The 21816-nt window shown below is 38.6% G+C and overlaps 1 protein-coding gene across 1 annotated transcript in view; it reads right to left on the reverse strand.

Annotated features, from left to right (window-relative positions):
* Positions 1 to 18510, reverse strand: part of IQCE (IQ motif containing E) — a 2620731-nt gene extending 2602221 nt beyond the window's left edge. The window contains exon 1 of the mRNA XM_044089561.1: positions 18117 to 18510. Coding sequence (XP_043945496.1) covers positions 18117 to 18188 — 72 coding nt within the window. The 5' untranslated portion in view covers positions 18189 to 18510. The remainder of the gene's footprint in view (positions 1 to 18116) is intronic.
* Between the last annotated feature and the right edge of the window lie 3306 nt (positions 18511 to 21816).

The following is a 21816-nucleotide window of genomic DNA, read 5'->3' on the forward strand; positions in this document are numbered from 1 at the left end:
TGAATCCCCCTCATCACTTTATTTTAAGAAACTGTCTAGTAAACAGAAAAAACACACAACATGACCAATTTTTGGTGCCACGAATATGTTGAAGAGGACACATACCCTGTATCTCTATTTTTCAAAACGAAAATAAATTACCCTGTACGGTAGAATTTTGCAATATAGTTTGTGAAAGTATAAAAAATTTTACACTGTCTCCTTAATAATGCACTTATATTTTCCCATAATTTTGCCACTCTTTATTATTTTAAATGTGTTTCTCAGTAGTAACGAACATTCTCACTGGAAGTGGGAGAAGTTATGCTCTATTTATTTAATTTATTGCATTTGTTAACCAGGAAAGTCCACTGGGTCTGGAATGAGCCCATTTTCAGTGGAGGCCCAGGGAGAAAAGTTCCACAAAATTACATACAAAGAAAAACATTAATCACCCAACAGAAAAAAATAAAACAATACTATTACACTGAATCAAACTAGTAACAGAAACAACAGAGAGAAAAGATTACAATCATTGACATGTAGAAGTAATAAATGGCATATACTTCAGTGACATGTTAGTGAAGTACATCAACAAGGTGCACATGAAAGTAATGTATTTGCAGGTGCATAGCTGTGAGATTAAGTACAGTGTAAGTATAGTAGGAGAAAAAAGGGTAAAGGGTGGAAAGTACAGGTTAAATTGACAGGGAGGCAGTAAACAGGCAGAGCGGAAGAAATGAAGTGACAGTTAGTGGTATAGCACTGGGGAGAAATCAGGATTTGGGGTTGTGTGTTGGGGAGCAGGAGCATAACCATTGTGAGGAGAGATGCAGTTTGAGGGATTTTTTTAAAAGAGACTGGTTTGCTGATTGTTCTGAGCGAAGAGGGGAGCTTATTCCATGCCTTAAAGACATTATTGGAATACAACATTTGACTGGCTGAGAGCTTATGTTTCTCTATGGATAGTAACATTTTTTCGGACCTAAGGTGTCAGTTTGGATGGTACATGATCAGTATGGAGGAGAGGGAAGGGCAAGTTTATGGGTGGTAGATGAGCTTGTGGGCTGTAGTTAGTTGTAAACATGTAAGATAATGTGGGGTTTCTAGACAATTTAGTTGATGCAAAGAGGAACAGTGATGGGTGGAATATTTAGCATTTGTGACAAATTTAGTGACTTTGTTGTAGCAAGAGTTTAATTTTGTTCTCAAGGAGGAATGTAGACTGGTAAGGAGGGGAGCGCTATATAGAAGTGCTGGAAGCAGGAAGGATGAGGCCAGAGCTTTTTTTTGTGGTGAGACTAAGAAAATAGTTGTGCCTATATACAAGGCACCTATTTTTTATGCGTTTTTTTGATGTTACTGTAGATGTGAAGGTCGAAGGTTAATTTGTCATCAATGATGATGCCTAGCAATTTGGTGCTGGGGACAAATTCAATAATGGTGTTATTTTGGGAATGAATGGTGAATAAAGACTTAACAGAGGTAGATTTTGTGGGGGAAAATATTTAAAAAGTTTTGTTTTATTGGGGTTGAGAGCATGATGGTTCTGGGACATCCAGGTTTCGGTGGAAGTAAGTGCTTCTTGGGTGAGATGCTGTAGAGCGGCGGCAGATTTAGCAGAGCAGATGATAGCGGAGTCATCTGCATACTGGACGACAGTACTGTGGATGAGAGAGGAATGATAGTTAATGACAAATATGCTGAATAAGAGGAGTCCCAGTACTGAACCTTGGGGGACACCTGTATTTGTAGTTATGAAAGAAGAGGAAGAATGTTGCCATTTAGTAGATTGCTGCCTGTTACTGAGATAGTTAGTAAACCACTGTAGGGTAGGGGGGAATAGCCTGAGATTAGAGAGTTTAGTAAGCATGAGGGAATGTGATATAGTGTCGAATGCTTTTGATAGAGCTAGGAATAGTGCTGAGACTAAGGAACCAGCATCTCGAACTCCGTTTACTGTATTGAGGAAGGAAATGAGGGCAGTGTTAGTACTATGTCTGGGCCTAAAGCCATGTTGAGTGGGAGAGAGGATTTGGTGTTGTATCAGATGACTGAGGAGCTGAGTGTGAATATATTTCTCTAGAATTTGGGAGACTGTGGAGAGAATGGCAATGGGACAGAAATTTCAGATGTCGGAGTTATTGCCGCCTTTGTGAAGTGGAAGGATAAATGCCTTTTTTTCCCAGATAAAAGGTATGCAGGATTCCTGAATGGACCTGTTTAGGAGGATGCTGATAGGATATGCAATACAGGGGGCCGAAAGTTGTAAGCATTCTGCGGGTATGTTATCAGGGGCATTGGTCCAGGGTTTGAGTTTGTAAAGAAGTTATTTGATAGTAGGGGTGGGTATGGGTGTTAGTGTGAAAGAAGGTAGAGGATTTGTAAAGGAAAGCGCAGGTGGAGTACCTGGTGTGTCAGTCTTAATAGGTGGGAAGGTGGAGGTACGTTTTTTTATGGTGTCAATGAAGTATGTGTTGAAGAGAGAGGCTATATCAGAGGGTGTTTTTTCTGGGTTTGGACATGGGTTGTTGTTAGTTCCACGGTGAAGTAGGGAGTTGATTGCTCCCCAGAAATTCTTGGAGTTTAGTTTATGCTGGTCTTGGTTAGCCTGGAAGTATTCCTTTTTGTTTTTGATAACTAGGCATTTAGCTTGATTGCGAAGTTGTTTATATTGACTGAGGTTAGACAATGTTTTGTTTTTTTGCTAGGCTTTCCAGGCTTTGTCCCTAGAGGACATAACTTGCTTTGTGGACTTTGTAAGCCAATTTGCATATTTTGATTTGACCCTTTTTAACCGGAGTGGGGCAAGACTATTTTGAATGCTACGAAATGTAGAATTGAAGAATTCCATAGCTTTGTTGAGTGGGAGAAATTTTAGTGTCTCCAGTTAGTGTTATGCAGGATGTCACTGAAGGTGTTTGGGGAGAAGTGGAATAGGTCTCTGGTGTATATATATATTGGTGTAAGTTTGGTATGGAAATGGCCTAACATATTATGAATGCTGGAGAGTGATCACTAATGCTATTTGGGAGAGTCCCTGAGGTGGTAATTTTTTGGGAGTAAGAAACCAAGATCCAATCCAAGATTGAGCCTTTGTTTTCTTTGGTCTTGGGTCTTGTAATATCAGAGATTAGCTGAGCATAGATGTGAAGGTTAATATCAGTAGAGGAGTTATTAGTGGAAATAGCCGGCAAGGACTGAACCCTCACTAAAAAACAAACAAACAATCAATGCAGCTAGAGGTAGCAGGTAAGATTTTCCACTAAAAAACTAATGGCCGAAACCAGGCAGTTCGACCTAGTTAATTAAGTTCTACAGAAGAATTTCTGACAATTGAGTATATTACATATACAGGATGTACTATTACATAAGAGACTAGGTTTTACAGCCATTTTGCCAATTATACTACAGTGTGTGAGTCGCAGTATTTGAGCTTTTATGTTTAGTAAGACCTATGGGGAAAAGGGAGCATAGAAAGGGAATTAGGTGACAGAGTGCCCTGGGAGAGTGTGTACCACGAAATAGGTAATCTGTACTGTAGTAGTTGGGTTTACATGAGAAAATACACCTACAATGAGGGTTTATGATTTATAATACAGAGGTCCCATTTTAGGAGATAGGGATTCCCAATAGTTGTTGCAGGCTGGTTCCTTGTAGCGGAAGTCACCAGGAGTATGCAGCAGGACCCAAATGTAAATGGGTGGAAAACAAGAAAGGGTGGGAAAAGATATGGTACGCTGAGTTAGAGAGTTAATCAAGGAGACAAATGCTTTAAGTAGAGAGAAATAAAACAATATACAAACAAATCAACAACAATGTCTTATCTGTTTTTACAAGCTATAAAATGCATTGGCAAGGCACATTGGGCAGTGATTGCGTATATCAGCATAGGTGTGCTGGACATTGGTATAAAGCACTAATTTCAGACGAACAGCAACTGATAAAGAAAAAAGGACCAAGGATATCCAGCAGACCTCGTGCACAGGAAAAAACCGTTTATTCCAAACCTGGTTTAGCGCTTTCAACTAGAAATACTAGTCTTCATCAGAACCATAGATGCACATACCAAACAAGTTTAAATAACAAGAGTAATTAAAAAAGGCGCCAAAACATTTAAAGATATAATACATAAAGTGAAGACTCACTTATAAACAATACAAACCATATAAACATAAAAACATGTCAAAAATTATCATTTCAATAAACATAAACTTTCATGTAAAAAATATATATATAAAATCTACATTTAATAAAGTTTATTATACTAGTAATTGTATATGAGTGTGATAATAAACTTATTAATAAATAAAAATCCACACTTGTATAAAGTGGTGATAAATTACTAATGTCCTGCAATCAGTATGGTGTTAAGTATACCTACAACATTACTGAGACAATACTAGAAATGGTTTTATGCTAATTGACTCATTTAGTCCAGGTGCCCTAGTGGCATCCAACATAATCTGCCACTTGCTTTCTAATGCTAATAACTGCATTTTCCAATTTCCACTAAATACAGAGCTTTGCAAATGGTCAATAATGGCGAAACGAAAAATATGTGCTTCGCCATGTTCAAGCAAATGCCTGTATAGGGCATTCTTACTGTCTTTTTTCTGAATACGGTAAAAATGCTTGTAAATACGTTTCTTAAGATTCCTTTCCGTTTTGCCCACATAATAGGCAGAACAGTTCGTACACGTAGCCAGATATACCACTTTAGTGGTATTGCAGTTCCCTGTCCTAAACTTAATAAATGTGTTATTAATGTCCCTTAAACTAATATTTTTAACCTCATTAATGTGTCTACACTGTTTGCAAGTGCCACATTTGGTGGTACCTCCAAAGATATCCTTTTGGTCACTATCCTTAGTATTATTTTCTAAAATTCTCTTTAAATTAACTCCTGTCTTATAGACTACCTTTGGCAGGGACCCCACTATATGTTCAAGCTTAGAAGCTAGAATAATATCCCAGTGTTGCTTTAATATATCCAAAATGACATTAGTATGAGGAGTGTAGGTTAATACACACACCCTCCGAAAAGTTTGATCGTCCTTTACCTCATTGTCTGGAATAACAGAGTGTTTTCCCAACAAAGGGGATATTTGTTGCCCCATTCTTTTGCACATATTTAGTAACATTGTTAACCAAATGTGGCGGATAGCCTCTATCCAGAAACAATTTTTTGATGGTTTCGATTTCAGTAATCATAACGTTTTCAGTGGAAGACATCCTCGCAGCCGGATGCATTGTCCCTTGACTATATTTGTAAAAATGTATGGTGGATGATTGCTAGTAAAATACAAATAGTCGTTTGAAAAAGTAGGTTTGCGGTATAGCTTGGATGTAAAACCACTAGGCCCCAAACCAATAAGAACATCCAGGAAAGGGATGTCACTATCACTGATGTTATGAGTAAATTTTAAAAATGTAGAAGAAGTGTTAAGAAAGGACATGAATTCATCCAACTTCTCAGCTGAAGCTTGCCACAAAATAAAGATGTCGTCCAAATATCGTCCATAAAATTTGATGTCCGCATAATAAGGGCTTTGGAACAAAATCTCCTCCTCCCACTCAACCATCACCAGATTTGCAAATATCGGAGCACATGAGGAGCCCATGGCCACCCCCTTAATTTGTTTGAAAAACTCCCCTTGGAACGTAATATAATTATGTTCCAAGACCAAACCCATCATGTCACATAACAAGCATATCCTGTCCCAACTAAATCCAGAGTATTTGCGTAGACTGTTGGAAAAATATTCCATTCCTAAATTGTTGGGAATACAGGAAAACAAATCCACAACGTCTATTGTAACCAGGGTAAGGTTGGTCTGCCAGTGGTCATGTGTGAGTTTTCCTAAAAAGCTCCAAGAATCCTTCAAAATTTGAGGTATAACTCCATAAATATGCTTAAGCTGGTGGTCGATCCATTTACCCAACTTAAAAGTTTTTGATCTAGACCCTGAAATAATCGGTCTAAAAGGCGGACGGTCCACAGATTTGTGGATTTTCGGGATCCCCACTATTTTCGCTAATACCGGGTAATCATTTTTCAAATATGAGTAAGTCTCGTTGGTGATACTACTATCAATGAGATATTCCTCTATGGCCAAATCAATACGGTGATGGCCTATATTGATCTGATTAAGAGAAACAGTCTCATAAACCTCTGTCTGATGTAAGATGTCATATATCCTAGAGACATACTCATCAGATGGAAAAAGGACAATCCCTCCACCCTTGTCCGGTTTCATTATGCGGACTTCCTTGTTCTTAGATATTTGCTTTAGGCAATCTCTCTCAGCCTGGGTAAGATTGGTCTGAAAATTGTGGTGTAACGACTGATGGTTTCTGATATCCCTGTGTAATCTATACAAATCTTGGCAGACTAATTTCTCAAAGTTAGCAATGCTGGGATGGGAAACCGGTATAAATACACTTTTCTTCTTGAGTAATTTGTCCGCTCTCTCATCCAATTGCTGATCCTGATCATTGAAAGTAACAGCTAGATTTAAATTACGACAAAAAAGTTTAACCTGTTTGATGTTGTCCACTAAGTTACTGCGAACCGTGGGGACGAATTTCATACCCTTGCACATGACTTTAATGAAGTGTTCATTAACCTCCATGTCAGTGTAATTGTAAACACTGAAGCCTTCGTAAGAGTTAAAAGTGCAAGAAGGCCCATGATGATAATCTGTGGTGCTCAACATGGTACTCTCCAGCATTTCATTCACATGACTAGAAGGGTTCAATGCAACTGGAAGGTCAAGAATGCCTCCCTCAATCTCAACACTGACATGGGTTGGGGATGCCTTAACTATCTCTTGTGATGGTAACTGTGCCTGTCCGGGTACTTGTTGGTGGGGGGTCTGTCCCTCTGAAAATCCCGGAAGGGAAGGCTAGAATTAACTCTCCCCTGAATTGGCTCGCTGTAGCTAGTCTTGCCCTTGTTTTTAGGCCAAATGTAAACCTTGCTGGTATTGTATAAATTAAGGTCCCTACTTAACTTATTCCTTTTTCTTTCATTAATATTCTTAACTTTACTATCCACCAATGAAAACTGTTTCTTAAACAATTCTCTCCATGAGTCGTAATCAACATCGCCAATAATAGTCTCATACATGTTTTCAAGTTGTTCAACTAGCAAAATACACTTTTCCTTGTGATGCTTAATAAGTAATTGCATGTATAAAAACCCAAAACTGTCAAAAAGTTCATTGAATTCACATATCACAACATCATTATAGGCTAGCCCCAGTGGAAGTTTAAAAAAACGAATTCCTTTAGGAACAACCTTATTCTCCAAACAACAATTTAAATAATCAATATCCATTTTACAATTTTTATAGGCAAGAAGTTTCTTCCCAAATTCAAAATAGTGTCCTTAATTGTATTAAAGCTATTTGCATTAGTGCCTGGAGCCTCATTTCTTAAATCAAAGTCATTATAATTATCGTGAAGAAACCGCTCCATTAGTTCTCTTTCATTACTTTTATCAGCCAAAAACACGGGTTTGTAACCCTTAGTAACAACTGAGTTAAATTTATGAAGCAATTTGGAGTCATGTTTCGGACTTGAATTGTTGAATAAAACAGTACCTTTATTGCCTCGTAAACAGTTCTGAGTATTATGAGCAACATCCTTAGTCTCTGGTACAATTTTCGGCCTGGCCCCATTGCGTTCCGCTTCCCTACGTGCCCTGGTTATACTGAAGTCAAAAGTAAAGTCCTGGGCCGGTGTAAGCCGCATAGGATCAAATTCGTTTCTGGCTTCATCCAGAATAGTCCATGGCCCTTGTTCCTTGGGTGACAGTACACCAGTATCAGGTAAATCGATAGTTCCTTGAACGCCAGGACAAGTTACAACAGTATTACACAAAACCGCCGGAAAACCTCTCTCCGGTGTACATAACTGCTGTATACAACGCTCACTATTACCCCGTAGGTTTGGAGCTCCATAAGCTGCAGAGTCAAATGTAGCGTTGTCACGTAAAACCGTCGGAAAACCTTTTTCCGGTGTGTGTACCGGCTTTTTACCCCGCTCCCTTTTGCGAGACTCCGCTGATGTGTACAACTTCCTCCGTGTACTGCTACCAAGCTCGCTGCTGTTGTTTACATCCTGTTCACTTGTCAACCGCTCAACATCAAAACCCCGTAAGGGGCTTGTGGAAACTGAAGATTTATTCTGGATAGCATGATTAGTTACTAACCCTGTTACCAGTTCAATAAGTTTCTTAAGTTCACTTTTATTGAAATGATAATTTTTGACATGTTTTTATGTTTATATGGTTTGTATTGTTTATAAGTGAGTCTTCACTTTATGTATTATATCTTTAAATGTTTTGGCGCCTTTTTTAATTACTCTTGTTATTTAAACTTGTTTGGTATGTGCATCTATGGTTCTGATGAAGACTAGTATTTCTAGTTGAAAGCGCTAAACCAGGTTTGGAATAAACGTTTTTTTCCTGTGCACGAGGTCTGCTGGATATCCTTGGTCCTTTTTTCTTTATCAGTTGCTGTTCGTCTGAAATTAGTTGTTTGTCGCAATGGAGGAACAGGGGGACACCAACGGACCTTTATTGTCATGGGAGGAATACCTAGGGCTACGAGCCGAGGTTACAGCTGTCCAAAGTGAACTTAAGAAACTTATTGAACTGGAGAGAGGTTTTCCGGCAGTTTTGTGTAATACTGTTGTAACTTGTCCTGGCGTTCAAGGAACTATCGATTTACCTGATACTGGTGTACTGTCACCCAAGGAACAAGGGCCATGGACTATTCTGGATGAAGCCAGAAACGAATTTGATCCTATGCGGCTTACACCGGCCCAGGACTTTACTTTTGACTTCAGTATAACCAGGGCACGTAGGGAAGCGGAACGCAATGGGGCCAGGCCGAAAATTGTACCAGAGACTAAGGATGTTGCTCATAATACTCAGAACTGTTTACGAGGCAATAAAGGTACTGTTTTATTCAACAATTCAAGTCCGAAACATGACTCCAAATTGCTTCATAAATTTAACTCAGTTGTTACTAAGGGTTACAAACCCGTGTTTTTGGCTGATAAAAGTAATGAAAGAGAACTAATGGAGCGGTTTCTTCACGATAATTATAATGACTTTGATTTAAGAAATGAGGCTCCAGGCACTAATGCAAATAGCTTTAATACAATTAAGGACACTATTTTTGAATTTGGGAAGAAACTTCTTGCCTATAAAAATTGTAAAATGGATATTGATTATTTAAATTGTTGTTTGGAGAATAAGGTTGTTCCTAAAGGAATTCGTTTTTTTAAACTTCCACTGGGGCTAGCCTATAATGATGTTGTGATATGTGAATTCAATGAACTTTTTGACAGTTTTGGGTTTTTATACATGCAATTACTTATTAAGCATCACAAGGAAAAGTGTATTTTGCTAGTTGAACAACTTGAAAACATGTATGAGACTATTATTGGCGATGTTGATTACGACTCATGGAGAGAATTGTTTAAGAAACAGTTTTCATTGGTGGATAGTAAAGTTAAGAATATTAATGAAAGAAAAAGGAATAAGTTAAGTAGGGACCTTAATTTATACAATACCAGCAAGGTTTACATTTGGCCTAAAAACAAGGGCAAGACTAGCTACAGCGAGCCAATTCAGGGGAGAGTTAATTCTAGCCTTCCCTTCCGGGATTTTCAGAGGGACAGACCCCCCACCAACAAGTACCCGGACAGGCACAGTTACCATCACAAGAGATAGTTAAGGCATCCCCAACCCATGTCAGTGTTGAGATTGAGGGAGGCATTCTTGACCTTCCAGTTGCATTGAACCCTTCTAGTCATGTGAATGAAATGCTGGAGAGTACCATGTTGAGCACCACAGTTTATCATCATGGGCCTTCTTGCACTGTTAACTCTTACGAAGGCTTCAGTGTTTACAATTACACTGACATGGAGGTTAATGAACACTTCATTAAAGTCATGTGCAAGGGTATGAAATTCGTCCCCACGGTTCGCAGTAACTTAGTGGACAACATCAAACAGGGTAAACTTTTTTGTCGTAATTTAAATCTAGCTGTTACTTTCAATGATCAGGATCAGCAATTGGATGAGAGAGCGGACAAATTACTCAAGAAGAAAAGTGTATTTATACCGGTTTCCCATCCCAGCATTGCTAACTTTGAGAAATTAGTCTGCCAAGATTTGTATAGATTACACAGGGATATCAGAAACCATCAGTCGTTACACCACAATTTTCAGACCAATCTTACCCAGGCTGAGAGAGATTGCCTAAAGCAAATATCTAAGAACAAGGAAGTCCGCATAATGAAACCGGACAAGGGTGGAGGGATTGTCCTTTTTCCATCTGATGAGTATGTCTCTAGGATATATGACATCTTACATCAGACAGAGGTTTATGAGACTGTTTCTCTTAATCAGATCAATATAGGCCATCACCGTATTGATTTGGCCATAGAGGAATATCTCATTGATAATAGAATCACCAACGAGACTTACTCATATTTGAAAAATGATTACCCGGTATTAGCGAAAATAGTGGGGATCCCGAAAATCCACAAATCTGTGGACCGTCCGCCTTTTAGACCGATTATTTCAGGGTCTAGATCAAAAACTTTTAAGTTGGGTAAATGGATCGACCACCAGCTTAAGCATATTTATGGAGTTATACCTCAAATTTTGAAGGATTCTTGGAGCTTTTTAGGAAAACTCACACATGACCACTGGCAGACCAACCTTACCCTGGTTACAATAGACGTTGAGGTTTTGTTTTCCTGTATTCCCAACAATTTAGGAATGGAATATTTTTCCAACAGTCTACGCAAATACTCTGGATTTAGTTGGGACAGGATATGCTTGTTATGTGACATGATGGGTTTGGTCTTGGAACATAATTATATTACGTTCCAAGGGGAGTTTTTCAAACAAATTAAGGGGGTGGCCATGGGCTCCTCATGTGCTCCAATATTTGCAAATCTGGTGATGGTTGAGTGGGAGGAGGAGATTTTGTTCCAAAGCCCTTATTATGCGGACATCAAATTTTATGGACGATATTTGGACGACATCTTTATTTTGTGGCAAGCTTCAGCTGAGAAGTTGGATGAATTCATGTCCTTTCTTAACACTTCTTCTACATTTTTAAAATTTACTCATAACATCAGTGATAGTGACATCCCTTTCCTGGATGTTCTTATTGGTTTGGGGCCTAGTGGTTTTACATCCAAGCTATACCGCAAACCTACTTTTTCAAACGACTATTTGTATTTTACTAGCAATCATCCACCATACATTTTTACAAATATAGTCAAGGGACAATGCATCCGGGCTGCGAGGATGTCTTCCACTGAAAACGTTATGATTACTGAAATCGAAACCATCAAAAAATTGTTTCTGGATAGAGGCTATCCGCCACATTTGGTTAACAATGTTACTAAATATGTGCAAAAAGAATGGGGCAACAAATATCCCCCTTTGTTGGGAAAACACTCTGTTATTCCAGACAATGAGGTAAAGGACGATCAAACTTTTCGGAGGGTGTGTGTATTAACCTACACTCCTCATACTAATGTCATTTTGGATATATTAAAGCAACACTGGGATATTATTCTAGCTTCTAAGCTTGAACATATAGTGGGGTCCCTGCCAAAGGTAGTCTATAAGACAGGAGTTAATTTAAAGAGAATTTTAGAAAATAATACTAAGGATAGTGACCAAAAGGATATCTTTGGAGGTACCACCAAATGTGGCACTTGCAAACAGTGTAGACACATTAATGAGGTTAAAAATATTAGTTTAAGGGACATTAATAACACATTTATTAAGTTTAGGACAGGGAACTGCAATACCACTAAAGTGGTATATCTGGCTACGTGTACGAACTGTTCTGCCTATTATGTGGGCAAAACGGAAAGGAATCTTAAGAACGATTTACAAGCATTTTTACCGTATTCAGAAAAAAGACAGTAAGAATGCCCTATACAGGCATTTGCTTGAACATGGCGAAGCACATATTTTTCGTTTCGCCATTATTGACCATTTGCAAAGCTCTGTATTTAGTGGAAATTTGAAAATGCAGTTATTAGCATTAGAAAGCAAGTGGCAGATTATGTTGGATGCCACTAGGGCACCTGGACTAAATGAGTCAATTAGCATAAAACCATTTCTAGTATTGTCTCAGTAATGTTGTAGGTATACTTAACACCATACTGATTGCAGGACATTAGTAATTTATCACCACTTTATACAAGTGTGGATTTTTATTTATTAATAAGTTTATTATCACACTCATATACAATTACTAGTATAATAAACTTTATTAAATGTAGATTTTATATATATATTTTTTACATGAAAGTTTATGTTTATTGAAATGATAATTTTTGACATGTTTTTATGTTTATATGGTTTGTATTGTTTATAAGTGAGTCTTCACTTTATGTATTATATCTTTAAATGTTTTGGCGCCTTTTTTAATTACTCTTGTTATTTAAACTTGTTTGGTATGTGCATCTATGGTTCTGATGAAGACTAGTATTTCTAGTTGAAAGCGCTAAACCAGGTTTGGAATAAACGTTTTTTTCCTGTGCACGAGGTCTGCTGGATATCCTTGGTCCTTTTTTCTTTATTGGTATAAAGCATTAATATTACTATAAAAACTAGCAGTATAATTTACAGAGTTTAACAGCAGGAATGCATTGAAAATCTAATATGCAAGTGTAGCAGATTACCTAGACACTACTTAAACAATTATTTTGCGGTAGCAATTTAGGTCAGCCTAAGTCGCATGTAGTCAATTGCTGTGAAATATAACTAAACTACTGCATTAAACAACAATTAATGTGGCCTGAATTAGGCAACCAAGCAACAGTCTATACAAATAAGCAAAAGCAACTACGTATAAGCACTACAAAGATGGATAGACTGTAGTGTGCGGTGATATACTACCCCAATGTCAGGCCACTACACACATATCAGGAGCAATCAGTTCTCTCAGGTATGTTTCTGCAGCACCCAATGACCATGCCATCCAAGCATATGCTATTTGCGGGCCATAAGAACAGCTTGCATTGCGGAGTGCCTGATATTGAAAATTAAATATCGCACGTGCAGTATTACACCATTAAACTGACTACTGTCGTAATATTGCTTATTAGGGCCATATTGGCAGTGAGACAACAAAATTAAAGCACAGAAAACATATAAAACATGAAACTTACAACTTGTAACAGACCACCTTCCACAAAATTAGAAACAAAAAACATTTTCATCCTAATAACTTTAGCTCTGCCCTGAAAAATTGTTCCTGGGAACACCTCAAACAATTACTCTTGGATGAGGCTGTTCTATCCTTCAACAACACCTTCCTTGATATTCTTAACACCCATGCCCCTCCTAGAAACATTAGAATCAAAGCCAATTATGCACCCTGGTTAACCACAGAGACCAGATCCATACTCAAAACCAGGGACAGGGCTTGGTTACAGTTCCACAAGAACAAAACCAGCACTACTAAGCAGCTGTTCCTTGAACTTAGAAACAAAGCCAAAAAATCAATTAAAACTGACAAATCCAACTATCACAGCAACCAAAACAAACATCAAAATAATCCCAAAAAGTTCTGGGCTGCAGTAAATAACCTTCTACAATGAGGTAAAACTACAACACCCACTCCATCAACGACTAACAGCAGTGCGACTGCAGCCACCCAATTCAACACTTACTTCACAGAATCAATTCAGACTACATCCACCCCCAACTCCTCTGAACCAAACCAAAACAGACCCCCCACAAAATAATACAAACCATTTCAAGCTAACCACATTACCCAACTATATCAAAAAACTACTGAAAAAACTAAAACCAACCACTCTAACTGCTGCTAACCTCCCTGCAGATTTTCTGCAAATTGCCTCAGATGCTATCTCCTACCCAATAACCATACTTATAAACAGATCACTAATTGAAGCCCATGTCACCACTATATGGAAGATCTCTCACATTTTGCCTCTCCACAAAGGTGGCAGCTCCTGTGAACTTACTATCACCTCATTGCCATCCTCTCCCCCCTGTCTGAAATCCTAGAAAGAGTAGTCCACTCCCAACTCATAGAATGCCTCCTATCCAACAATCTCCTATCCCACACACAACATGGCTTTCACCTTACACACAGCACCACAACAGCCCTACTATCCTTCACAAACATAGTCATTCAGTTCAGAAACAACTCCCAAATTTTATCAGCCATTCTCCTAGACCTGTCAAAGGCCTTTGACATCATCAGCCACACCAAACTTATTAATGTCCTCACCTCCCATAACCTTAGCAATACTGCCATTGCTTGGATTAAAAGCTACTTAACAGACCGACAACAAGCTGTCCGATGGCAACATTACCTCTCATCACTCCTCCCCATCTCCAGAGGGGTACTACAAGGCTCTATCCTTGGACCCCTACTATTCTCTCTCTTTACGAATCAACTTCAAATCTGTCACCCCGCCCCCCCCATGCCAGTATAATTCAATACGCTGAGGACTCTACTCTGATCTGCTCTGCCTCCTCCCTTAATCACCTACAAACCATCATTCAAGACTCCTTCCTGTCTGTAGAAACCTGGTTAACCAACTCTGAACTTATATTAAATCCCATTAAAACAAAACTTATGATCTTCTACCCCACTAGAATTATCTCCTCCACCCCAACCTTTCACATCTTCTTCAAAAACAAAACCATGATCACTCTCACCCCCCCCATACCAAACTGCTAGGGGTTACAATTGACATTGACAATGACCTAAAATTCAATCTCCACACAGACCAAACCATCAAAAAAGTTCACAAAAAACACAACCTCCTATATAGAAATAACCAAGTTCTAACAAACAGTACTAAAATGACTATCGCCAGGACACACCTACTATCAACACTCCTATATGCATCCCCAGTCCTAACAAACCTCTGCAAAACTGACCCTGACAAGCTTGAAACCTGCCACAATAAAATCTGTAAATTTGCTAACAATGCTTCCTACAAATCACATCACTGCCTGTCACTCATACAACTTGATTGGCTAGAACTCCCTCCGCTCCTTCAATATAATCAATTAACATTAGCTCATAAAATTCTCCTCCACCCAAAGACCCCAGCCCTCAAAAATATTATTCAACCCTACTCTGCCTCTGGAGCCCTTTGATCCAACAATAAATTACTTCAAGTCACCAAAACAAAAAACTCAGCAGGTGAAGCTTTCTTCTCCAACTACATTTCCAAACTTTGGAACTGCTTGCCAAATTCACTACTGACCACTCCCACAACCAAACAGCTTAAAAAGCATCTAAAAACCCACCTTGCAAACTCCTGGCTCTGCTCCTGCAACACCCCAGGATAAGCCTCCTCCCCCTACCCATAGCTCCTGAAATCCCACTTCTTAACCCTTACTGCTCTGCTACCCCACCTTTGCAAACCTGAACTCTTCGTTCTCCCCGTTTACACCTCCCACAATCAAGCTACACTCTAGATTTCTATTGTCTCTTCTGAAATTATGCACACTGTATATTACTACAATTGTACATGATGTATAACATGCTACTCTATATTTTCCTATTGTTTCTAAATATTAATGTACTACAGTGATATCTTACATTTTTTATCTACTTTAGAATTTCAAGTTATTTTTTTAACACCTTGACACTGTACTATTTATTTTAACGCTTTGTTACTGTATTACACTGGAGCTTTTCTCCCTGTGCCTCCACTGAAAAAGGACTCTTGTCCAGCTGGACTTTCCTGGTAAACAAATGTAAAATAAATAAATAATAAATAAATACATTGAGTGGCTAGCATACACGCTAGGGAACACTGGGTGATCTTGGAGTCTTAGGGGATGTTTGAAAATGATGCCCTTGTTTCCGACTAAATAAGTAAACTTGTTCATTAGGAAGGGAGGGGTCAAAGCCAGGTGTTCCATCTGTTCTAGTTTGGCAATGGGTCGAAGCCGGCAAGGACTGAACCCTTGCTAAAAAAACAATCAATGCAGTTAGAGCTAGCAGGTAAGATTTTCCACTAAAAAACTAATAGCCGAAACCAGACCAGTTTGACCTAGTTTATTAAGTTCTACAGACAAATATCTGGCAGTTGAGTATATTAAATATACAGGATGTATTATCAGATAAGAAACTAGGTTTTACAGCTGTTTTGCCAATTGCACTACAGTGCGTGATCTGCAGCATTTCCGTTTTGTACGACCTGGGGAAAAAGAAGAGCATAGAAGCACAAGTAAAGAAAGGGGACTAGGTGACAGTGTTCCCTGGGAGTGTGCGCACCACAAAATAGGTAAACTGTACAGCAGTAGTTGGGTTTACATGAGAAAATACACCTACACGGAGGCTTTATGATTTATAATACAGAGGTCCAGTTTTAGGGGATAGGGATTTTCAATAGTTGTTGCAGGCTGGTTCCTTTTAGGGAAAGTCACCAGTAGTGTGTTCAAATTTTATGCCAATTAGATGGCCAAAATTTTTCACTGAATGTACCTACCTTTTAAGGCCTGCAAATCGAAACATATGCAAAGGATGTTATCTTAAAAGGCATTCACAAATTGAAGCAAACTAAAGGAAGAACATCTTGGAAATGGGAATTACTTTCTTTACTTATTTCCACAATACACAGTTACCTTTTATTCGTATACTTATACACACATACATACACACACACACACACACACACACACACACACACACACACACACACCAACTCTAGAGGTCACACAATAGTTATACAAGAATACAAACCCTTCCCTTGTATAACTGATTTTGTCCATATTTTGTGTTTATTTTTGAGTTTAGATATTTATGGTGTCTATCATACAGTTTAGATCATTTTAAGTAGATCCATGTATGTTGTGTGTGTGTTTATATATATATACATACATATATATATATATATATATATATATATATATATACACACATACACAAACACACACACATATATATATATATATATATATATATATATATATATATATACATATATATACACACACACACACATACATAAACACGCACACAATTTAGATATTTTGCTGTTGAGGAATACTTTTTTTTTTTTTTAGAGCTACAACCTCAGTAACTGCCTGCACATCTGAAAACATTACCTTATTTGTCTTCACCAGGAATGCTTTATTATTTTGTGCAAAACTTTGCAGCATACCTCTCAACCTCTTCACAAAGCCAAACGTAATAGGGGGAAGCCCCAAAACAAGGGGCGTTTTTTACATATTGCTCTTATAAACTCAGAAAGTTGCTAGAATAAAAGGTCTTGTGTTATCCTGCATTTTCTTTAGGTTATGAAGTCTGAAACTCTAACGCCTGTCATATGTAAGTGAATTCAGTCCTCACTGATTTTCCACAAAAAATCCAGAAAAACGCAAATTTCACGAGGACCGGACCAAAATAACTGGACATTCTGCGAAAATTTGGGCAACTGAGAGGTATGCTTTCTAGATACAAACTACGATAACCTATAGGAGTTCAGCAGCCATATAAAACTTAGCAAGTACACGGAAAAAACATTCTACAATCACAACATAAACTGCAGCTTTCATACCTGCACTCCATCCGACAAAGGATTTGTGGGATTCTATTCCTAGAAGCCGGACCGGTGGCAAAGCCGTCACACAGCCCCACTGCCCACGTACAGTGGAACAGGCTACGCCGACTGGTCGCTGGTCAATCACCGCGGAACAATTTATTTTGGCTAAATACAAGACTCGAAGGATCCTTTAAATTTTAAAAGTTTTAGTTTTTTGAACTGCTAGCACAAAACAAGTCAAGGTATGCTGTCTTTGAGATCATTGCTAATGCATTACATCAACACATTGAAGCTGAACCGACGCACACATCAGCAACCCTACCTAATCAGTCTGTAAAGTAGACACGACAGTATTTATTTTCTATTTGTTAACCGAGGTACAGCTCCGATCTCAATGGATAATATTCAGGCTTAGCCCGTGGAATCCGATGCACCATGTCAGCATTCAGTACACTTCTGCAGACCTGTTAATGGCACACTTAAGAAAGTTGACCTCTTTGAACAATACTTTTAAATGTTCAGTAAGACAATTATAATAATTACCATGTTGTCCACGTCTTCTACATCCAAACTGTCTGTACTCGCTACCAACATATCATTAGAAATCGATCCCATGACCCTGCCCGCGTTAATATACAATTATTAAACTCTTCACAGATGAGTACACAAGAATCATTCGGGGACTCATTCCAGCCTGCGTCACCTCCATTCGTTTTCAGTGTGTAACCCTATCCCTTCCAATATCCAAAGGTGGCTTTGACACCATAAGTCAGCCCTAAAGCCACAACTATTGCTTTGCCGATTTTTTTTTTCTATTATGTTATTTTTCCCTGTGGAAATGTACAGTTTCCGAGTCTATAGCAACCACATAACAACATATGGACAACTACAAACTTTCCCTGAGTTACAGTGCTCATTAGGCGGAGCTCGAGACAGCTGTAACAACTTAAGAGTATGCAACGCATAACAAGCATCTGCAGATCACATTTCATTCTTTAAGTAATGTGCTTTCAGTTAGGAGTTACTAGCGTCTCCTTGAGCAATACCGAGGAACAGAATAGCATACTTCTTCAGTGTTTTCTCACTGGCTGTGAGGAACGTTCCTCATAGTACCACAATAAAGGTCTGTCACACATATAACTGATGTCTAATAGTGCAAAATGTATTCTCCAGATTAACTTTTTATAAGTATGAATTAACATATTTTAACTTAACTGTGAACTTTCTGCTTAACGTTTTCTAGTAACCAGTTGGTAAGTGTTTAAGAATTTTACCTGTTTTTTCCACATTATGAGAGGCCGTAGTATGAGGAACGTTCCTCACAATGGGATACACTGAAGAAGCACGCTCTTCTCTTCCCCAGTATTGTTCAAGCAGCTGCTAATAACCCTAACCTAAATTTTGGAAATTTAAGGTTGAGAACTATGTAAAATAGTGGTATAGCATTAGGCATTTCCAGGTTCCTGTTCTTTAGGGTTACCACTTGTCCCACTTTGTGAGGGACAGTTCCTCTTTGGGCAGTTGTGTCCTGCAAAAAAAAAATATAAAAATGGCAAATGTCCTGAGGTTTTAGGACAAAATTATTTCCTATATTTTATGTAATAGTTGCATAGGACAGTTATTCTGCATCTGAAACACCTAAATGTTATAAGAAACAGAAAAAGCAACTAAAATGCTGCAAAAAACCTTTTATTTAGGCAAAGAAGTGAAGTTCTGTCATTTATAGGTAGGTTTCGGCTTGCAAAATCTGACTTTTGTACCAAAAAATGTCCCACTTTGGGCATTTGAAAAGGTGGCAAACCTATTCCTGCCAGGGTAGAATATGGGTACAGTAGTTAGCTGGTGAAGCATGCATACTTCTTAACTGTCGGGCATTTTGCAGAATGTTCAGATTTTTGCCTCATATGTTTGTCTGTACTTCATAAAAATGTGCTTTTCTGATGAACTCTCTCAATAATGACAAACTTTGAAGCTTAAGACTTCTTGTCCATCAGGAAATGTATACTAATACAAAACTTGTTACTCTAGTAGTTTTCTAAGGTTATGAGAAATGTTTAAAATCTGTTCCTGGTTTTGAGCCTTACCCAGAATTCTTGCGTTAAGAAGTTGAGAAGTATGGGGGCCAGGGCCAGATCCAGCAGTAGGTGACTTAGGCAGCTACCTAAAGCCCAGTGTTGGCTGGGGAGCCTGGCCACAACTTTCATTTCTTTGTAAACAAGGGGGTTTTCATACTCCCATCCAAGCACTACTCCTTTAAAAGTTTAATTTCCTGCTCAACACGAGTGCCTCTAATGAAACTAAGCATGCACAGCAAATGACCAATTTTGAACCATGCCACAAGAAATAAACATACAGGATATACTATGAGAATTAGGGCAGCATAGTGGAATTTGTTTTGTTTTGTTTTGTTTTTCTGACAGCAGTGGTAGGTGTGTCTGTGTAAGTTTGAAATGCCTCAAACTGAGGCTTTATCAAGTTAAGAAGATTGCTCTTAGTTAAACCCTTTGTACATGAGCTACAGAAGGCAGTATCTTCCACACCAACTACAGACTTCCATTAACTATTGGTAAATTACTGAGGATTAGAGTTTGGTGGAAAGGAAAGAAACTGATTTACTAAAAAGTAATGTCATCATATGAGCCATGTTCCTTGGATGTGATCCTTTATTTCCTTATTCTGTTGAATGTTGGCAGTGTGCTTATTATTTAGCTGTGAATAAACTGAATAACATGAAGGCTACGAGTTTAATGTTAGTGTTTTGGCTCAGAATATATTTTTAATTCAGCTTGTTTTTTTTGCAGGCACACAGGTGAAATATACTGCATTTGTGCTGCAATAGTTTGTCTAGCACTTGGTGCAAATTAGTAATGCTATGAACTGCTTCCTGTAGTACATGGTTTGAGTTCCTCAATCTTTTTTTGCCTTCTTTGTGACCATGCCAAGTTACTTCACCAGACAGCACTCCTAGACTGCTCCTGAAAAGGGACACCTGTGTCCAGTGGGCTGTCCCAGGCTTTTAGCAAATGCATTTCACATATGTCTTTTGAATTCCTGCATCCTTTATGTATACACTAAATTGTACCCCATTATATGCTATTTGAATATGAAGCCCAGTGTGTATCTTGTAGTTTATTGGGTTGCCAAGTGCATTTTCACTAAATGTGAATTTCAAAGGAAGGGAAACTTAATGTTTTTCACACTAAGCCTATTTTCAACATGAGAATGTTTTGTTTAAAAATGACTATCAGTGTTTTCCCTATAAAATGTGATATACATTTTAAATTTAAATCAACGTCTATAAGTATAAAAGTAAAGAAAAAATAGTACGTACACTGTCATGTTTTAACAGTGTTTGTGGCAGTTGGAGTGAAACAGCCACGTAATGGAATATTTGTTCATAGGTGAGTACTAGGCTAATGGCCCTGGAGCCTTTGCAAGCCTAACCCATAGTATTACCCTGGCATCATGCCACCTGAACTTGGTTCCCAGTGCCTCTGTCGAGTAGAGCCACTGGAGTGATCCCCGGGGTGAATTTTCTATTTCCCATCCACTCATCAAGATTTCTCTTGAAGAGGACCAGTGAGGCATTGCACTTGACATGTATGGGAAGTCTATTCCATAGCATGGGCTGTCTCTGGGTTATGAACCTGTCCATTCAATTTGTTCTGTTGATTGTGGTAATGAGGCTGAGGTCTCTGGAGCGTGTAGTACGGAGGGATTGGGATTTCTTTAGATGTAGCATTTCTAACAGAGCTGGGTCAGACATGGCTTTGTAAGTCAAGCAGCAATCGCCTCTAAGTAGGCGATATGAGACAGAGAATAGTTGGAGTTTTTTGAGTCTGCCCATACAGGACAAGTGTTTAAGGCCTAGGATCCCCTTTGTGAGGTAGTTTTGTGGCCTCTCCAGTTGTTGCAGGTGTCTAGTGAGGTATATGCCAAATGGGGCATTGTACTCAATGATTGGCCTAATGAGGGAAGAGTAGAGAGAGACAATGACCTCTTTCTTTCTGGATGCAAAACCCTTACTAATGAGATGTGCTACATAGAAGGACTTTCTGACCACAGTGGCAATGTGGTGGTCAAAAGAGAGGTTGCTGTCAACCTGTGTTCCCAGATCTCTTATGATGCCTTCTGTGTTCAGTGGACTACCATCGATGTGGTAATTTGTGGGAACCAGGTTTTTCCCAGAGGGGATGACGACACATTTTTTGGCATTGAGCTTAAGGCCATGGTTCTGACACCA

This window comes from Protopterus annectens, chromosome 12.part0 (genome assembly GCF_019279795.1).
Source record: "Protopterus annectens isolate FY-2018-M chromosome 12.part0, PAN1.0, whole genome shotgun sequence".
NCBI lineage: Eukaryota > Metazoa > Chordata > Ceratodontiformes > Protopteridae > Protopterus > Protopterus annectens.